The sequence below is a fragment of the Hippopotamus amphibius genome, chromosome 3 (assembly GCF_030028045.1).
Source record: "Hippopotamus amphibius kiboko isolate mHipAmp2 chromosome 3, mHipAmp2.hap2, whole genome shotgun sequence".
Lineage (NCBI taxonomy): Eukaryota > Metazoa > Chordata > Mammalia > Artiodactyla > Hippopotamidae > Hippopotamus > Hippopotamus amphibius.
The window spans coordinates 73,006,038-73,022,334 of NC_080188.1; the positions used below are offsets into that span (position 1 = coordinate 73,006,038).

At 39.7% G+C, this 16,297-nt stretch overlaps 1 protein-coding gene across 1 annotated transcript in view; it reads right to left on the reverse strand.

Annotated features, from left to right (window-relative positions):
- Window positions 1–16,297, reverse strand: part of RNF150 (ring finger protein 150) — a 254,113-nt gene that overhangs the window by 76,896 nt on the left and 160,920 nt on the right. Inside the window, exons 3-4 of the mRNA XM_057727310.1 lie at window positions 2,165–2,236; window positions 635–717 (exon numbers count right to left, since the gene is read on the reverse strand). Coding sequence (XP_057583293.1) covers window positions 635–717; window positions 2,165–2,236 — 155 coding nt within the window. The remainder of the gene's footprint in view (window positions 1–634; window positions 718–2,164; window positions 2,237–16,297) is intronic.

Consider the following 16,297-nt stretch of genomic DNA (forward strand, 5'->3'; position numbering starts at 1 on the left):
TACAAAAAGAATCCAAACACCCTAATGGTGAATTAGCTAAGGGAGATGATTAAGGTTCTATGAGAATCACCTGGGGAGTTTTTCAAACTGCACAGGCTGGCATCTTCCTCTAGATTCAAGAAGTTTGGGGGTGACTGTCATATTCTCTTCTTGTGAATAAAAAATAAGAGGGAATGAAATCTGCCTTTGTTTTCTTACCTATTCCTGACTATATTCTGCTTGCTGATCCCTTCATGATCTTTCAGAAAACATTTTTAAGAGTTTATTATTTTAATTAAAATAACACTTGTAAAAGCGAATATAATTCTGAATATTATAGATCTGTTATTAAAAAAAAAAACTTGACCTTGGAGCTACATCATCAAACTGTGTATTATGTGGTCCTAGGTCACAGCAGTCTCCTACTTTTGGTGTAAAGAGGATTGGAAAAATACTTCCAATTTCACAAGACAAAATGTTTTCAAGGAGAAAGGTTATACAAAAAGAATAAGCGTGTTGGTGGTTTCTTATTTGAATATGGAACCCTCTGGGCAGACTGACCTTGCAGGGCTAGGCCGAGCAGGTCAGAGCCAGTGAGGCCAGCAGACACTCTCCACACATGCCCCAGTCAAAAGCAGGCAGCCTAGCCACTCACCGGCAGGGCAAGATCCGGACGACATCGTTGGGCTTGTACCCTTCAATACAAACTGCACAGTTGTCAAAATCAGACTCTGTTTCCTGCAACAGAGAAAGCACAGATGAGCCTGCTTTTCTAGCTTCAACTCCTGCAAACACGCAAATAACAAGCCAAAGGAGAGCTTGCCTGGAGCAAGGCTTTCAACTGTCTTGGTGCCAGTTTTCTTATCCATAATTTATTGTACACTGGTTTAGTTTCTATTCCTTCCAACCCCCACGGTTCGTTTCCTGGTTCCACTGCAAGAGCTTTTGTGAGGAATAGTTTTTTAATGTACCGTTACTAATAATGCTACTTATTATAATCAGAGGTGACACAGCAAAGTCTCAAGAATGAGAAATACTGTTCATGGAGAATTATCAAAACGATATTTAATCCATCCGTTCCTCGGGAATCTAATGTACACAACTCTAAAATTGTGGTTCCAGCTTTCTTTTCCAGTACATAAATATCTTTCAACATCTCATAACATATTACTTATGTAACAGTCTTCATTCTTTTCTTTTTCTGTTTGAGGAGGAAAAAGTAATGAAAAAATATGCTTTAAATTTAGTGATGCTTTTAAATGAATTTTATCCTATTAAGCTCAGCGGTATTTTTATATAGTTGAAAAACAGCAGCATGTAATTAGTGAGACAAATCAATTATTTAGATTAGAGACAACACCTGTATATGAGCAGAGCTGTGAATCTCTTACAATACCCCAAGGAGCCCCCAATCCACGTACTGCAATCCCCTGCTCTAAAATTTGTCCTGTGGGAAAATATTCTCCCAGGAAGAACAGAGCCCTTTGAGGCTTATGGGCCAAGACTGGCCTGCTTTGTGGTCCTTCCTTAAGATATGCTTCTGCTTTTGGCTTTATGTCATCATTCTACAGCTGGGGGTGGTTCTAGGATGACCGTTCTAGAATGAGCTCTATTGCAATGACTGTTGGGTTCTAGAAATTCAACTTCAGAGGGACTAAATATGCTTCTTGCATTTACTGCAGACTTAAGTGGAGGACATCACTCAGCATATAACACTGTCTTCCTTGTGAGGATTCATGGAAAAACTTTCTCAAGTCGTAATCCCAGGAAGAGCCATTTTGTTTTTATCTTGTGGGACACTGGAATAAGGTAATTAGATTTGTTTGAATATTGAATATTGTCTCCTTCTTTGCACTGGCTGCTAGAAAGCCCCAACCTAAATTTGGGACCAATTTCTGCTGTTCATTTGAGGTAATGAATCTGTGTACTATTTCATCCTGGCTTTATTTTTCCTATACTTACTTTCTAATTTCTCATATTTCCTATCCAACTACTTTACTGTCCTATTGTATGCATTTTATAAACTGCTTTAAATTACATTTAATAAAGAAGAGTATAATAACGGAGGTTTACAGGAGAAACATCTGTTATTATACCCTCTCTCATCTTCTTTTGTACACTGGCTGCTAGGAATCTCAGGAGCTTCTTTAAATAGCTCCTCACCAAAAAGAAAAGAGGCTGTTACCTTGTCACCCTTCTTGATGGTCCTGACCTGGAGCTTGCTGATGGCTTTCTTTGCTGCATCTCCCAGTCGGCGCTGAAAAACCAAAAGCTGCTTGTTAGTCATAAAGACTTGTAATTCTTAACTTTGTGTCTGATAGCACACAATAAACCAGGGCAGGAAAATACATAAATCATACATATTCAGTTTAGCAAATAAGTATAAAGCAAACACCTGGGTAAGCATTATCACCCATGTGAAGAAATAATAGGGAGTCTCAGGAAGGAGGGGATATGGGGATATATGTATAAATACAGCTGATTCACTCAGTTGTACAGCAAAAACTGGCACAACAGTGTAAAGCAATTATATTCCAGTAAAGAGTTTTTTTAAAAAAAAAGAAAGCATGTATGAATTAAGCCTTGGTTAAGTGCTGTAACCAATAGTGTTTTGTCTCTTGCAAGTGATTGATAAATATATATATATTAAAATATATATGTATAAGAAGTTATAAAAAAGAAATAACATATTATGCATAACTTCTTTTAATAGAGAAAGTTACTATCCTAATGATTCCTGCAATAATGCAATGATAGGGCAATGAGGAAGAGTGGGAGAGGGAGAGGGTGAGGAGAGAATTATATTTTAATCTGTCAAGGAAAAAAAATGGTTTGCCTGTGTGCTTGTTTCCCACACGTTGTAATCTTTTCAGGTATGTGTACTTCTAATTGTAACAGATGTGTATTTGCAGCTGTGAAACATATTTGAAGGATGACGATAAATAGGGCAAACATTTAAAAAGAATAATCATCTCTTTTCACTAATTTTGTTTCCTTTGGAAGTAAAACTCAAGCTTCTTTCTTTTCTTTAAAATAGTGAGCATATACTAATAAAGAGCTAATATAGCCTAAGTACTGTGCTAAAGCTTTGTAAGCAATATCACCATTATTCTTACAACAAACTTATGAGAAAAATACTATTTTATAGAATGAGTTGAGACTTAAAGAGCTTAAGTAAATTGACTAATATCATAGAGTTAGTGACAGGTCAGTCAGAATCTGAGTAAAATTAGGCCTGAATTTAAAACCAAAGCTAAATTACCACTCTCATTTTTCACCAGTCACCCAATCAACTGACCAGTCAGTGAGCCAATCACCAAACATCTATCCAGTCAACCAGAAGCTAGCCAGTCAACCAATCCACTAGTCAGCTAACTAACCAACCAACATCTAGCCAGCCAGCCAGCCAACCAGCCATTCAGTCAACCAACCAAGCAGCTAACTAATCAGCTTACCAACCAATCAAAATCTATTAAGTACCTACCATGTGGTACATCCCTAAACATACCACAGGTAGAAGAGGACATGTTTCCCTTGTTAATTCATTTTTGTCTTTGATATTCTGTCCTTGGTTTCTAAAATAATTACTGGCATTTTTAACAGCAAAGTAAGCTTTGGTTGTTTCCTAAAAGGAGACCAACATACACTTGAGACTTATATAGAAGTCCACGAGTAGCGAGCAAACTAAGATGGCGGGAAAAACAGCAAGAGGCTGTAATGGTAAATACCAAGGGGGAACATCAAGTGAGAGGAAAAGAAAAGAACTGAGATGAAACTAAACAGGATGCGGGACTTCCCTGGTGGCGCAGTGGTTAAGAATCCACCTGCCAATGCAAGGGACATGGGTTTGAGCCCTGCTCCAGGAAGATCCCATATACCACGAAGAAACTAAGCCCACGTGCCACAACTATTGAGCCTGTGCTCTAGAGCCCGTGAGGCACAACTATTGAGGCCGTGTGCCACAACTACTGAAGCCTGTGTGCCTAGAGCCCATGCTCTGCAACAAGAGAAGCCACCGCAGTGAGGAGCCCGTGCACCACAATGAAGAGTAGCTCCCGCTCATAGCAACTAGAGAAACCCCGTGTTCAGCAAAGAAGACCCAACACAGCCAATAAACAAATTTTAAAAATAAATTAATTAAAAAAAAAACAACAAGAAAACTAAACAGGATGCAACACTCTTTCCTCTCCTCTTCCTCTAGCCGGTGCCTAATTATCCGTTGGTCTCAACTCAAGCCACTTCCTCTGGAAGCTCCTCCATCTTCTTCCAGGAGAGAAGACTCCCCGAATCCAGATCCTCGCAATTCCTCGTACCTTTGCTTCACGACACTGTCACAACATTAGCAAGTTGATGCTTGTTTTGATGATCAGTTCCTATTTCATTTCCCTCAAGGGAGATCCCTGAGGGCAGGACTGGGTGTATTTTTGCTTCCCTTCATGTCCCCAGCACCTAGAATAAAGCTGCCTTCAATCACTGACACGTGATCACTCCACACCTATCTTGGATCCCTTATTTCGTTCCAGGCACAGCTCTGGGTAGTGAGAAAAATGGTAGTGAAAAAATATGCACACATTCCTGCTCTCTGCAGCTTACTATCTAATGGAAACTCCACAAAGGGATGATAAGTAAATAAAACCTTACATCAAGAGATTTTTTTACAAGCGTGAAATACAACCTGAGAAATTCAGCCAGTTAATGGGAAAATTTATGGAGAACTATAAGTAATACATGTGATAAGGTAAGCAAAGCTTACACATACCTCTTTTGAGGAGGAAAAGGATTGTGTCCTGGCAGGGACTGATGAAGGATATGAAAGTCTGCCCTGCCAGCGGCAAAACAGATGATCTAGATACCTGGAAAATATGGAAAAACCTGCTTCTGAGATATAGATGATAACTATGGGACCAGGTAATACTAATTTTTCTTTTCCTGTAGGAGTTCTGGACTAATAAAATAAAGGGAAAAGCACTATCAAGTTTAAAAAAATGCTATGACCATTTGCATGTAGCCAAATTTTGTCAATATAGGCATGTCTCTCTCTCCTTAAGGGACATGAAAATCAGAAATAGTAATTTCTGAATAGACAACCGTCCCACTTTCAACTATTTTCACACTAGTATTATTAGATTTCCAAAATGCAAACTAATGAGAGGACATAAATATTCTCAACAAAATGGCCCAAATAAGGTAGTTATTGTTTTTGTAGTTAGTCTCTTCTGTCTCTGGGTTTTTTACTGCACCCACTATACTTGAGAGGGAAAGCTACAGGTCTTGCTCAAACCAAGTCTTGTATGTAGTCTGGATAGAGAATCTAGGGACTGGAACCAGAAGTCCATCACAAAACAGACTCTTTCCTTTGTGGTTCTCAGAAATGCAGAGTGATGTGATGCTAATGGAAGACTTAAGGACCACCTCAGGTAGATGTAGGGACCACCTTGGGCAGATATAGGGACCACCTTGGGTTTGTATAGACCTGTTGTTTCAGGTAGGTTGTCTTCTCCTTTCTCCAGGGTGCTCCTATAGGTTTTCTCTAACCCAACCAGATCCAAATCATACTATACTTTTCACTAAAAGTTGTCAGGAGTTGAGCCATCTTGGTAATTAGATTTACACATCAATTTGACTGAAACACGTATAAGGAAATATTCATCAAGGTTACTGGTTCCTTGACAGCAATGAAGAAAAACAGCTTTATGGAAAATAAACGCAGAGCCATTTATGAGAAGGATAAAGTCCTCCATAAACGCTAATAAGAATGGTAAGCAATGACAGATTCCAACCCAAGACGTATAGTTTAGTTAGCTCCTAAATACTTAGGAAACTGAGCAAATAAGACACTCCCCTCTTGCTCCCCTCTGTGTTATAAACAGAAATGCAGTCAAGGTGAGACGAAACTAGGAAAACAGATGCCAAAACACAGCATCAAAATTGAGTGTATGTTCCTCCTATTTCATTCGGTTGAATAATCCTGCACCATATTTGCTCCCTTTCTCCTGACAGCACCACCACGACCAAGTGGAAAAATAACTAAGTGTTCTCAGGTTCTAGGTGAAGACAGGACATTGCAGATGTAAACAGAGTTGGTCCCAGCCGTCTGGAGACTCATGTGGCCACAGGTGACTCAGACACATCCCTCCCGTGCTCTAATACATAACAATGGTCCTCCCAGGCCTGCTTGATGGGACAGAAACCATTGCACAGCCGGTCCAATCAATTTCTTTGATGCAGATAAACCTATTTGCAGGACAGGAATAGAGATGCAGATATGGGGAACGGACGTGGACATGGGAGTGGGGGTGGGATGAACTGGGAGACTGGAATTGACGTACGTGCACTGCCTCGTGTAAAACTGATAGCGAGTGGGAACCTGCTGTACAGCACAGGGAGCTCAGCTTGGTGCTCTGTGGTGACCTAGATGGGTAGGAGGGAGGTCTAAGAGGGAGAAGATATATGTATATATATAACCGATTCCCTTTGTTGTACGGCAGAAACTGACACAACATCGTAAGGCAACTATTCCTCAATAAAAAAATAATAAAGATGAATTTCTCTGATGCAGGTCACCCCTCCATCCATCCAGAAAGATGGATAAGAGAATTAGATTATTCTCATGGCCATGGTGGCCCCACAGGGCGAGGTCTTAAAGCTGTTTATGCACACATGGCATGAGGCAAAAACATCAGTGTTATTTTTGGGGGCGGGGGCGGGGTTGTACAGGAGAAGACAAGGGCTTGGGAGTTAGAAAATCCAGCTTAGTTCTCTTTCCAGCACACACTGACAGTGTGACTCTGGCCAAGCCACTTAAATATTCTGGGCTTTGGTTCCGCTTATCAGTGACCTTAGGGATGTAAAGCTCTGTCATTTCCAGCTTTATCACTGTGGATGATAGCTCATCACTGTCATCCACACAGAACAGAACTGGGAGGCTAAAGTCCTTTGCGACCTGAATTATCAAAACACAGAAAATCAATGGCTAATGACCTCACTGAATACCTGCCCTCTGTGCCCTGGAGGGCTCTGCCCTTTGTCTCCAGTGCAACATCCATCAGAGACTGTTTTGGTTCTCGCTCTTTAGGAGACAGAAGCATCTCCGCCTTCAGACCCTCCCCGGCTGGCAGACACTTGGCCTACTTCTATCCCCTCCCTTTCTCTTTCCCTGTGAAGTTCAAGTTTGTTTTAAATTCCATTACTTCTTAGGTTCCAACATAACTTCACCTCCAAGATGTGCAAAAGAAATAAAAGGGACATGGGCTGTGTACATGCAAATAATAGGAAAAGGTATTCTTTGGGAGAGGTAACCCTTTCAAGAAAGCTTTGTCAAATGTCATTACCGGGCCTTACATAAAACAATACAAAACAGGCTTGGCTTCCTTGGATTAGCCTCAAAGGCAATATTGTTTATGAAAAACAAAAAAGAACCAGATTTAGTTCATCTTATCTGTCCATATTCGAATATTTTCTTATTCTTTTCTTTTCTTTTCTTTTCTTTTTTTGGCCGTGCTGCACAGCTTGCGGAGTCTTAGTTCCCCAACCAGGGATGGATCGCTCACCCTCCGCAGTGAAAGTGCAGAGTCCTAACCTCTGGACAGCCATGGAATCCCCCTGATCTGTTCATATTTGAAATAGCTGCCATCCACCAGGAGTCCTGTGGTTTTCAGAATGCAGACTCAGTCCTTGTGTCTGAGGTGGGATGTCCAAGACCATGTCCCAGAGCATCACCAGGAGGCAGGCTCACAGGCCACGGCCATGACCATGGCAGCAACGCTGCCGGCTGGCTTTGCTTTGCTTTGCTGTCCTATAGGGTTTCTATAAGCAGGATAAGAATCAGTGAACAGCAGCCAAAGTGGCACCTTTGGGAAATGGGAGACACAGGGCTTCTTAACCTCGTGGAGGAGGGGATCGGAGGGCTGCCCAGGGTACACACTTGTGCTCAGGATCAAGAGTCAGCCTCGGATCAGGCTCCCCACCTCCTCAAGGTTCAAGAAGAGGTTACCAGATGGGAAGGTCATCAGTTGGTAAAATGAGGAACCTTAGCATCCTCTGTGAAGGCCCCGGAGGTGGGGAATCTTAAACTTAGCAATCAATCCTTACTTCTAAAGTCCCAAAGGGGCAATCTTCAACAGTAGAATGGTCAAGAGTTCCTCATGTTTCCTGCTGTGACTGAAGTGAGGCTGGTGGTCCTCCTCACGGGTCAGGTCTCCTCAGTACCTCAATACTGAGGAGGGAGCTTGGTCGGGTGGAAACCACTCTGCCTTGAAATCATCAACCTGGTTGTGTGCCCCTAAAAAAAAAAATCACCTAACTTCTCTTCTCTCTCAAATTCATTGTATCTAGTGTCCGTTTAAATTCTAAAAACCATGATTGGGAGTTTGGGATTGACATGTACACGCTGCTATATTTAAAATGGATAACCACCAAGGACCTATTGTATAGCACAGGGAACTCTGCTCAGTATTCTGTAATAACCTAAATAGGGAAAGAACTTGAGAAAGAATAGATACACATATGTGTATAACTGAATCACTTTGCTGTACACCTGAAACTAACACAACATTGTTAATCAACTATACTCCAATAAAAAAAAAGAAAAAAAAGCTATGATTCTCATATCAGGCAGTCAGCTTTCTCAAATAGATAAGTAGAATGGCCACGTATCTACTGCTTCCCAATCCTTACAGCTGTGGTTTCCCATCTGCAGCCCTTCTGGGAGCCGGGTTCTCAGGGCTGATCTGAGAGGTGTCCGGGTGATGCAGGGTACAGGTCCACCCTGGTGACATCAGTGGGCTATTTCCTTACAGTACTCATCCAGGGCCATCATGAGCACTCGTGAGAAGAGACAGAGAGACACGGCCTAGCACTTAAAACTCACCTGAGCATATGTCAAACGGCCAGCAGAACGTTCTTCCTAATCATCATAGGACCTTTCCAGTCCTAAAAAGTGGGCTGTGGTCAGCATCTCCCCTTCCCATACCTCCCTGGTGTTTTTACTCGCGTGTCCTTGCACACTTTACAGGTGCAAGTGTGATAGAAAAGGCTTTTTGTGCCTGAGCACCATTTCCTCGCTTCTTTTCGCCTTACTCTGCCTGGTTGGCTGGACCACTGTTCCTATCTCTGTGATTCAGGTCCGGTTCCGGACTCCAAAGGCTCCTAAGCTCTTCCTACTCCTGCCTCATGACCCTGTCCTGCCTAAGTCTCTGATTCTACTTTGTTCCAAAACCGGAGTTAGATACAAACACGCTACTCCACACTTTAAGTGGTCCCTGTTCCTCACATGTCAGCCTTGACAGTGTTCTAGGTCCTCCCCTAGCTGCCTAGGAGGGTCCTGTTTACATTTGGGTCTATGTTTGAATATGTAACAAAGAACTCTGGGCCAGGATGGAGCTGAGATCCCGTTGATTGGAATGTGACATTATGAAAAGCAGCCCCCTTAAGGGTCCCGTGTGTGCTCTGAACCAACCGGTATCCTAACCCACATAGGATGCTTTCACAGGCTCTTCTGGGCCACAGGGCTTGTTCAGGAATGGGGTACAGGAGTCTGGCCACCTCCTTGAGTTCTGTGGGGAGCGAGCTTGAAACAGTCAGACACTGGACTCAGGCATTCACAGGCTGGCTGATGTCAGGGTCCCCAAAGCAGCCTGACCCTGGAGAAGAGATGACAGGGCTCCATGAAAGAGAAGCATCACGAGAGAAGGTCATGGCAAAGCAGTGACCCTGAGCCAAGGGACAGCGGATCCAGGGGGTGCATGAGGCTGTGCATGGTCTCTGCAAACCGGCATCCTTGCTTCACCTCCCTCAGAGGACCAGCATGCAGGGCAAAGTGCGAGGCAAGTTGGGAATGGTTTCAAATAATGATAAGAACTGGGAAGAAAATATAACAAATACATAAAATAATATGATGGAGGGAGAGAGACTGGGGTGTGATGCCACATAAGTATATATCAGGCTGTCTGTGGGCTTCGTCTCTGGATGCTCACCCTGTCCTGATCCTTTACATGGCATTTTTATATCAGTGACTCATATTTCCACCCTCAGCTCTTCTTCTCTCCTAATCTCCAGGCTTTATATTGAAATACCTACCTGGCATTTCTATTTAGGTATCTAATTGGCTTCCTTTTCCCCCAATGTTTATTGAGTACCTGCTTCTTTTCTTTAAATGGAAGTATAGTTTATTTACAATGTTGTGTTGGCTTCTAAAATTTAACATCTCCATATCTCAATTCTGGATGCCCCAGTCCCTTTGGATTTCTTCTGTTTTTTCCATTTCAGTGAATGCTGCCGCAAGAACTGACCTAATTGCACCCTTGATTCTTCTCCTTCCCTCACATATGATAACCGTGTGATTATTATCTAAACTGGAACACTTGTGAGAGTCAAATGGGGGTTATATAATTAGGCTGGTACGACAGGCATAAAATAGGATATGTGTTTCATATTCTACATCTAATCCATAGGATTTTTAAATATTGCCCTAATCTGATGCCCACCTGGCTTCTCCACCTCGCTCCCTCTAGTCCAAACCCATCACCTGTCGTCTTGACTCCTGTACAGCCCTCCAAGGGGGCTGGAATCTGTTTTTATGTGTGTTCCTTGTAGATGCCACTACAATATATGCTATGCAAAGGCAGAGTCCTTGTGTATGTAATAAATGTGTCTTCTTATTTACAGACACAGAAACTTCTGGAAGCATAGACAGGGAAGTGTTAAGATGATGCCTCTGGGGAGAGCTGGAGGGAGAGAAGCTGACAAAGAGAGTCTGAGGGGGGGAAGAACCCTTACATTTAAATGAACACTCTTATTTTGCCTGTTTTTTTACAGTGTGCATACACTGTTATTGTTAACCAAAACACACTGCTGCCTGGGAAGTTGTAAGTTATTCTCCAAGAATGCCAGATTCTTTCTCTGTAGTCTATTAATATGCCCTGCTTTTCCCATAACTCTGGAGAAAAAAATCCCATTTTGTTTCAAACCGTGTCACCTGGGCTCTAAGGCCCATATCTAGACTTAACTATGTGTGAGTTATATAAGAATTGGGCTATTTAAATTTGGGGGGGAAGTGCTACTTTCTAAGAATTGCTTTATCCATTAAAGACAATCTAGGTTGGAGTTTTTTGTTTGTTTGTCTGTTTTTAGCACAAGTCACCCATTTTCCTTGACTGGCCCTGTAATAAACCTTTCTCTGCTCCAAAAAATAAAAGTAATCCAGTGAACACGTCTCTGATAACTTATCTCACATTTTCTCATTGGATCCTTGCATGAAGCCTGTGGGGATGACTTGTGGTCATTCCCACTGTATATGTGAGGAAATCTAGGCACAGAAAAGTGAGGACCTGCACAAGATCATACCACTAGAAACCTCCAGAGCAAAGATTTGAATCCAGACGCATCTGACTCCAAAGCTGTGTGTTTAACTATTACCTTGCACTGGCACTATGTTGGTATAGTTGCTCTAGGAAACACGGCACACCAGCCAAATCTTCCTCTCCACTTCAAGTAGTAGCCCTTATTCTCCATGTCATCATCGAAAAGACCATACTGTGAGGTTACTAACATAAAGAACATCTAGCAAACCTTACTCCATGAGAAGCTGCATTGAAATGATCTGAAAGGGCTAATGATCACGTAAGATGATGGTGACTTTCCTCTAAGTACCATCTGCACCAAGCCGAGCAGAGACTGAGATGCGCTTCTGGCTAACTCAAGTTCGGCCTCTCTATCACACACCTGAAAGGTTAGATACTCCACCAATGTAACATTAATGCCTTTGATGTTCCATTTCAGGCTGTGAGCCTACATCTAAGCCCAGAGTTGCTCCTTCTGAAAGGTCAATAATGCTTTAGTAAAAATAAATGACTTCAGTTTATCTGCTGGTTACTACAACTATAGCTTATACAGCTGTTAACTTTCTGTTGAATAGAATAAAGCACACCCCACCAAAAGAGAAATATTTTTCTAAGGGAAATTATATATTCTTATTCCATTCATAAAAGGGCTAAATTATGGTGTCTATTTTGATCAAGAAACAGAGCTAACTTTCAGCATGATCCAAATTCACTGAGTGACCCTGAGGATAATATCCTGTAATTCAAGGAAAGTTAATAGAAAGGGAGCTGAGTAAAAGCGTAAGCCCCACTTCATACCAGCCACTTCTAATTTGCTTTTCACATACATCACAGTGTATGCATATGCCGAAACAGAAATGCAATCTGTATCTACCTGCACAAAGTGAACTAGCAATTGAAATGGTTACTCACCTGAAATTTTATCCTTGCCTCAATTTCCCAATGACTACGTGGATTATTTATGGACTCAAAAAGATAGGGATACCATTTCTATTTGTCACTGTTGGATCAGCTGGTATCTTTGCAATAACCGATTTATATATGTATGGTTTCTTCAATGTGACCCTTAGGAACCAGTGGAGCTGAACATATTAATTCTATATCTTATTTCACTGCCTTGTGTATAACTGGTAATGTGTCCACTTAAATTCCAGAATATTTGGTAAAAGTGACAAAGTTGGAATTGTATGTAATCGTTACAGAAACTATTTGACAGTGATAATGGATATCATTCATTGAGAGCTTTGTAACTGATTAATCATGTTCAGGGTTTTTAAAAAATAAGGTATATTAAGCCATTTGATCCTCACTATAACTATAAAAAGAAGGTATATTCTCATTCAGTTGAGAAAACTAAAGCATAAAATAACTTGCCCACTTCTGCTAAGTGGTGGAACCTGACTACTATGTGGCCATTAAAAATCATGTTTCAAAGATTATTAATGACAGAGGGAAATGCTCACCATTTAATGAAACAAAGAACAACTTACATGCCTTGCATGTGTGTTTATGTCTCACACATACATAGACACATTCACGACACATTTACTGAATACATATATATATATATACACACACACGTATATATGGGCGTTAAAAAGTCTGAAAGGTAATGTACTCAATTGCTAATAATTCAGTAGGGTAATGGATGATTTGTCTTCTCTTTTAGCATTTTTCTATTATTGCCAAAATTTATTAGAATAAGTATACATGATTTTGAGAGTCAGAAAAAAAGAAAGAATAATGTTTTAAAAAACTGTTCCAGAAGCTATAGAAAATTTAAACAGACCAATTGCCATAATATAAATAGGAAAAGTCAAAAAGCTGTCCTCTTAAAACAAACAACTTACAACTTACTGGCTTATAAAAAATTCCATAATATTTTAAGGATTAGCTAATTCCAGTGCTGTTTAAAATGCTCCAGAGCTGGGCTGTCTCATAGGACTTCCTGTGATGATGCAAATATCCTATATAGGCACTACCATGTAGCTAGTATGACAAGGGAACAGAATTTTAAATTTTATTTTATTACAATTAATTTAAGTTTAAATAGTCACGCATGGCTGGTGACTACCACGTTGGACACTGCAACTCTGGACTACAGAAAAGGGAGGGAAATTTGCAAATTCTTCTTATAAAGTCAGTTTAGCCATTACCTAAACATGATAAAAATGTAAACTGTGGACAAATTTCACATGTGAATATCAAGGTAAAAAATAGTTACTGTACTAAATAAGATACAAACAAAACAACCCAGCACACATTAGAGGATTAGCTATGTACTAGAAATTCAGGATGGTTCAATATTGGGAAATCCATTAATTTAAACCACTCCTGTTAATAGATCAAAAGAGAAAACCCAGACTATAGCTGTAGCAAAGGCATTTGTTAAAACTAAAAATACATTCTTGATTAAAACTCTGAATAAAACAGGACTACGTTGACATTTACTTAACATGTTAAATATATATATATCTCAACCTAGCAGACTGCATGGGGAAATAATAAAATTGAGAAATGATAAAAAAAATCCATTAAATGCAGAATGTTTCCATTAAATACTGAATGAAGACTAGCATGTTCACTATTACCACTATGACTTTAGTTGATTCTGGAGGCACAAGTCAGTGACATTAAATAATAGGAGGAAAAAAGGAGGTTTAAAACTTGAAAGAAGTAAATTATCATTGATTGCATATTATTAGTGCAATCCTGATAAACTAGTACAATCACAAATACTACAATGTGGTGGTTAAGAGCACACACTCTGCAGCCTTGCTGTTGGTTCAATTGCTGTCTCTATTAGTAACTAGCTGTGTGACCTTGGGCAACTTATTTAACCTCTCTGTTTCCTTCTCTGTAAAATGAAGAAAATAAAATTATCTACTATAAGGTTATTAAGAAGATTAAGTATGTAAATATATACAGAGCTCTTACAACATGCCAGTATTTAATATATACTATATAATATCACTATTATTATTAAGGTAATAATAATAATTTTAAATGATAATAAATTATAAAATACAAAATTACTAAATTATAAGAATGTACAAAATAAACATAAGAAACAAAAGCCGTCCCATATGAAAAAGGAGATTTCATTTATAACTGCAACACAATGACCTAGGAATAAACATAAAAAGAATTTGCAAGATTAAATGAGGATATTTCAAATGCTATTAGGGAATAAAAGATTAGTTGAATAAAGGGAAAACATATACTATACTTGGATAGGAAGATTCAACATCAGTAGGTTATAAACTCCTAAATTATTTTATAAACAAAAACACTAGCTAAAAGTGATTCTAAATTCATATAAACATGAAAAAAGTGAAGATAGAGCAATAAAAGAAGATTAGCATGAACAGATAGGAGACATATTATGGTGCTAAAATATTCAAAATAGTATGGTATTGGAATGTGAATAGACAGATTAAAGCTACATTTTATAGAGCATAGAAATAGAACCGAATACATATGGGGCTTTAACATATGCTAGATGGGGGCTTCTGTATATGAGAAGGAAAAGATTAATTATTCAGTACATGCCAGTTACAAAAACTGGTAGGCAATCTGAAAAAAAAAATAATGTTGGCTCTGTACTTGATTCTTTACACTGAAATAAGTTCTCTGTAGATTAAAGTTTTAATCATAAAAGTGAAATAAAAAAAGCAGTGGGTGAAACCATGAGATACTGTTTTTCTATAGTCTTGGGCTATAGAAGATCTTATTATATAAACCTCAGGAGCTATAAAAAATTGATAAATTCGGTTATATAATATCCTAAATTTCTGCACGGCAAAAAGCTCCAAAGATAAATCAAAGACAGTGACGAGTTGTAAGAAAAAAATGATTTCTTGGTTGTTTAAGAGTGAATTGTTTAGCCTCCATGTGTTTGTATTTTTTGCAGTTTTTTTCCTGTAATTGATATCTAGTCTCATGGCGTTGTGGTCTGAGAAGATGCTTGATATGATTTCAATTTTCTTGAATTTTCTGAGGTTTGATTTGTGACCCAAGATGTGATCTATCCTGGAAAATGTTCCGTGTGCACTTGAGAAGAAAGTGTATTCTGTCTTTTTTGGATGGAATGTCCTATAAATATCAATGAAGTCGAGATGGTCTAATGTGTCATTTAAAGCTTGTGTGTCTTTATTTATTTTCTGTTTGGATGATCTGTCCATTGATGTAAGTGGGGTGTTCAAGTCTCCCACTATTATTGTGTTACTGTCGATGTCCCCTTTTATAGCTGTTAGCATTTGCCTTATGTATTGAGGTGCTCCTATGTTGGGGGCATAGATAATGAGGTGGATAGACCTACAGTCTGTCATACAGAGTGAAGTAAGTCAGAAAGAGAAAGACAAATATTGTATGCTAACTCACATATACGGAATCTAAAAATGGTACTGATGAACTCAGTGACAAGAACAAGGACGCAGGTGCAGAGAATGGACTGGAGAACTCGAGGTTTGGGAGGGGGAGGGGGGTGAAGGGGAAGCTGAGACGAAGCAAGAGAGTAGCACAGACATATATGTACTACCAACTGTAAAGTAGATAGCCAGTGGGAAGTTGTTGCATAACAAAGGGAGTCCAACTCGAGGATGGAAGATGCCTTAGAGGACTGGAGCGGGGAGGGTGGGGGGGAGTCAAGGGAGGGAGGAAATACGGGGATATGTGTATAAAAACAGATGATTGAACTTGGTGTATCCCCCAAAAATAATAAAGAAAAAAGAAAAAGAAAAAAATGGAGTAAGATCCCCACAAAAAGGGTTAACTGCTCTGACCGGTAAAGAGCTTATACACATCGATAAGGTGAGACCAACAACTCCACTGGAAAGTGGTCTCATAATGTAAGCAGACACTTCATAGAAAAAGAATTAACTTTTTCTATTTTATATGTGATAAAAATGTGACACCGTTTTCACCTTATAAAATTTCATACAACAAAAAAGCTGTAACATTCATTTGGTGAGGATATG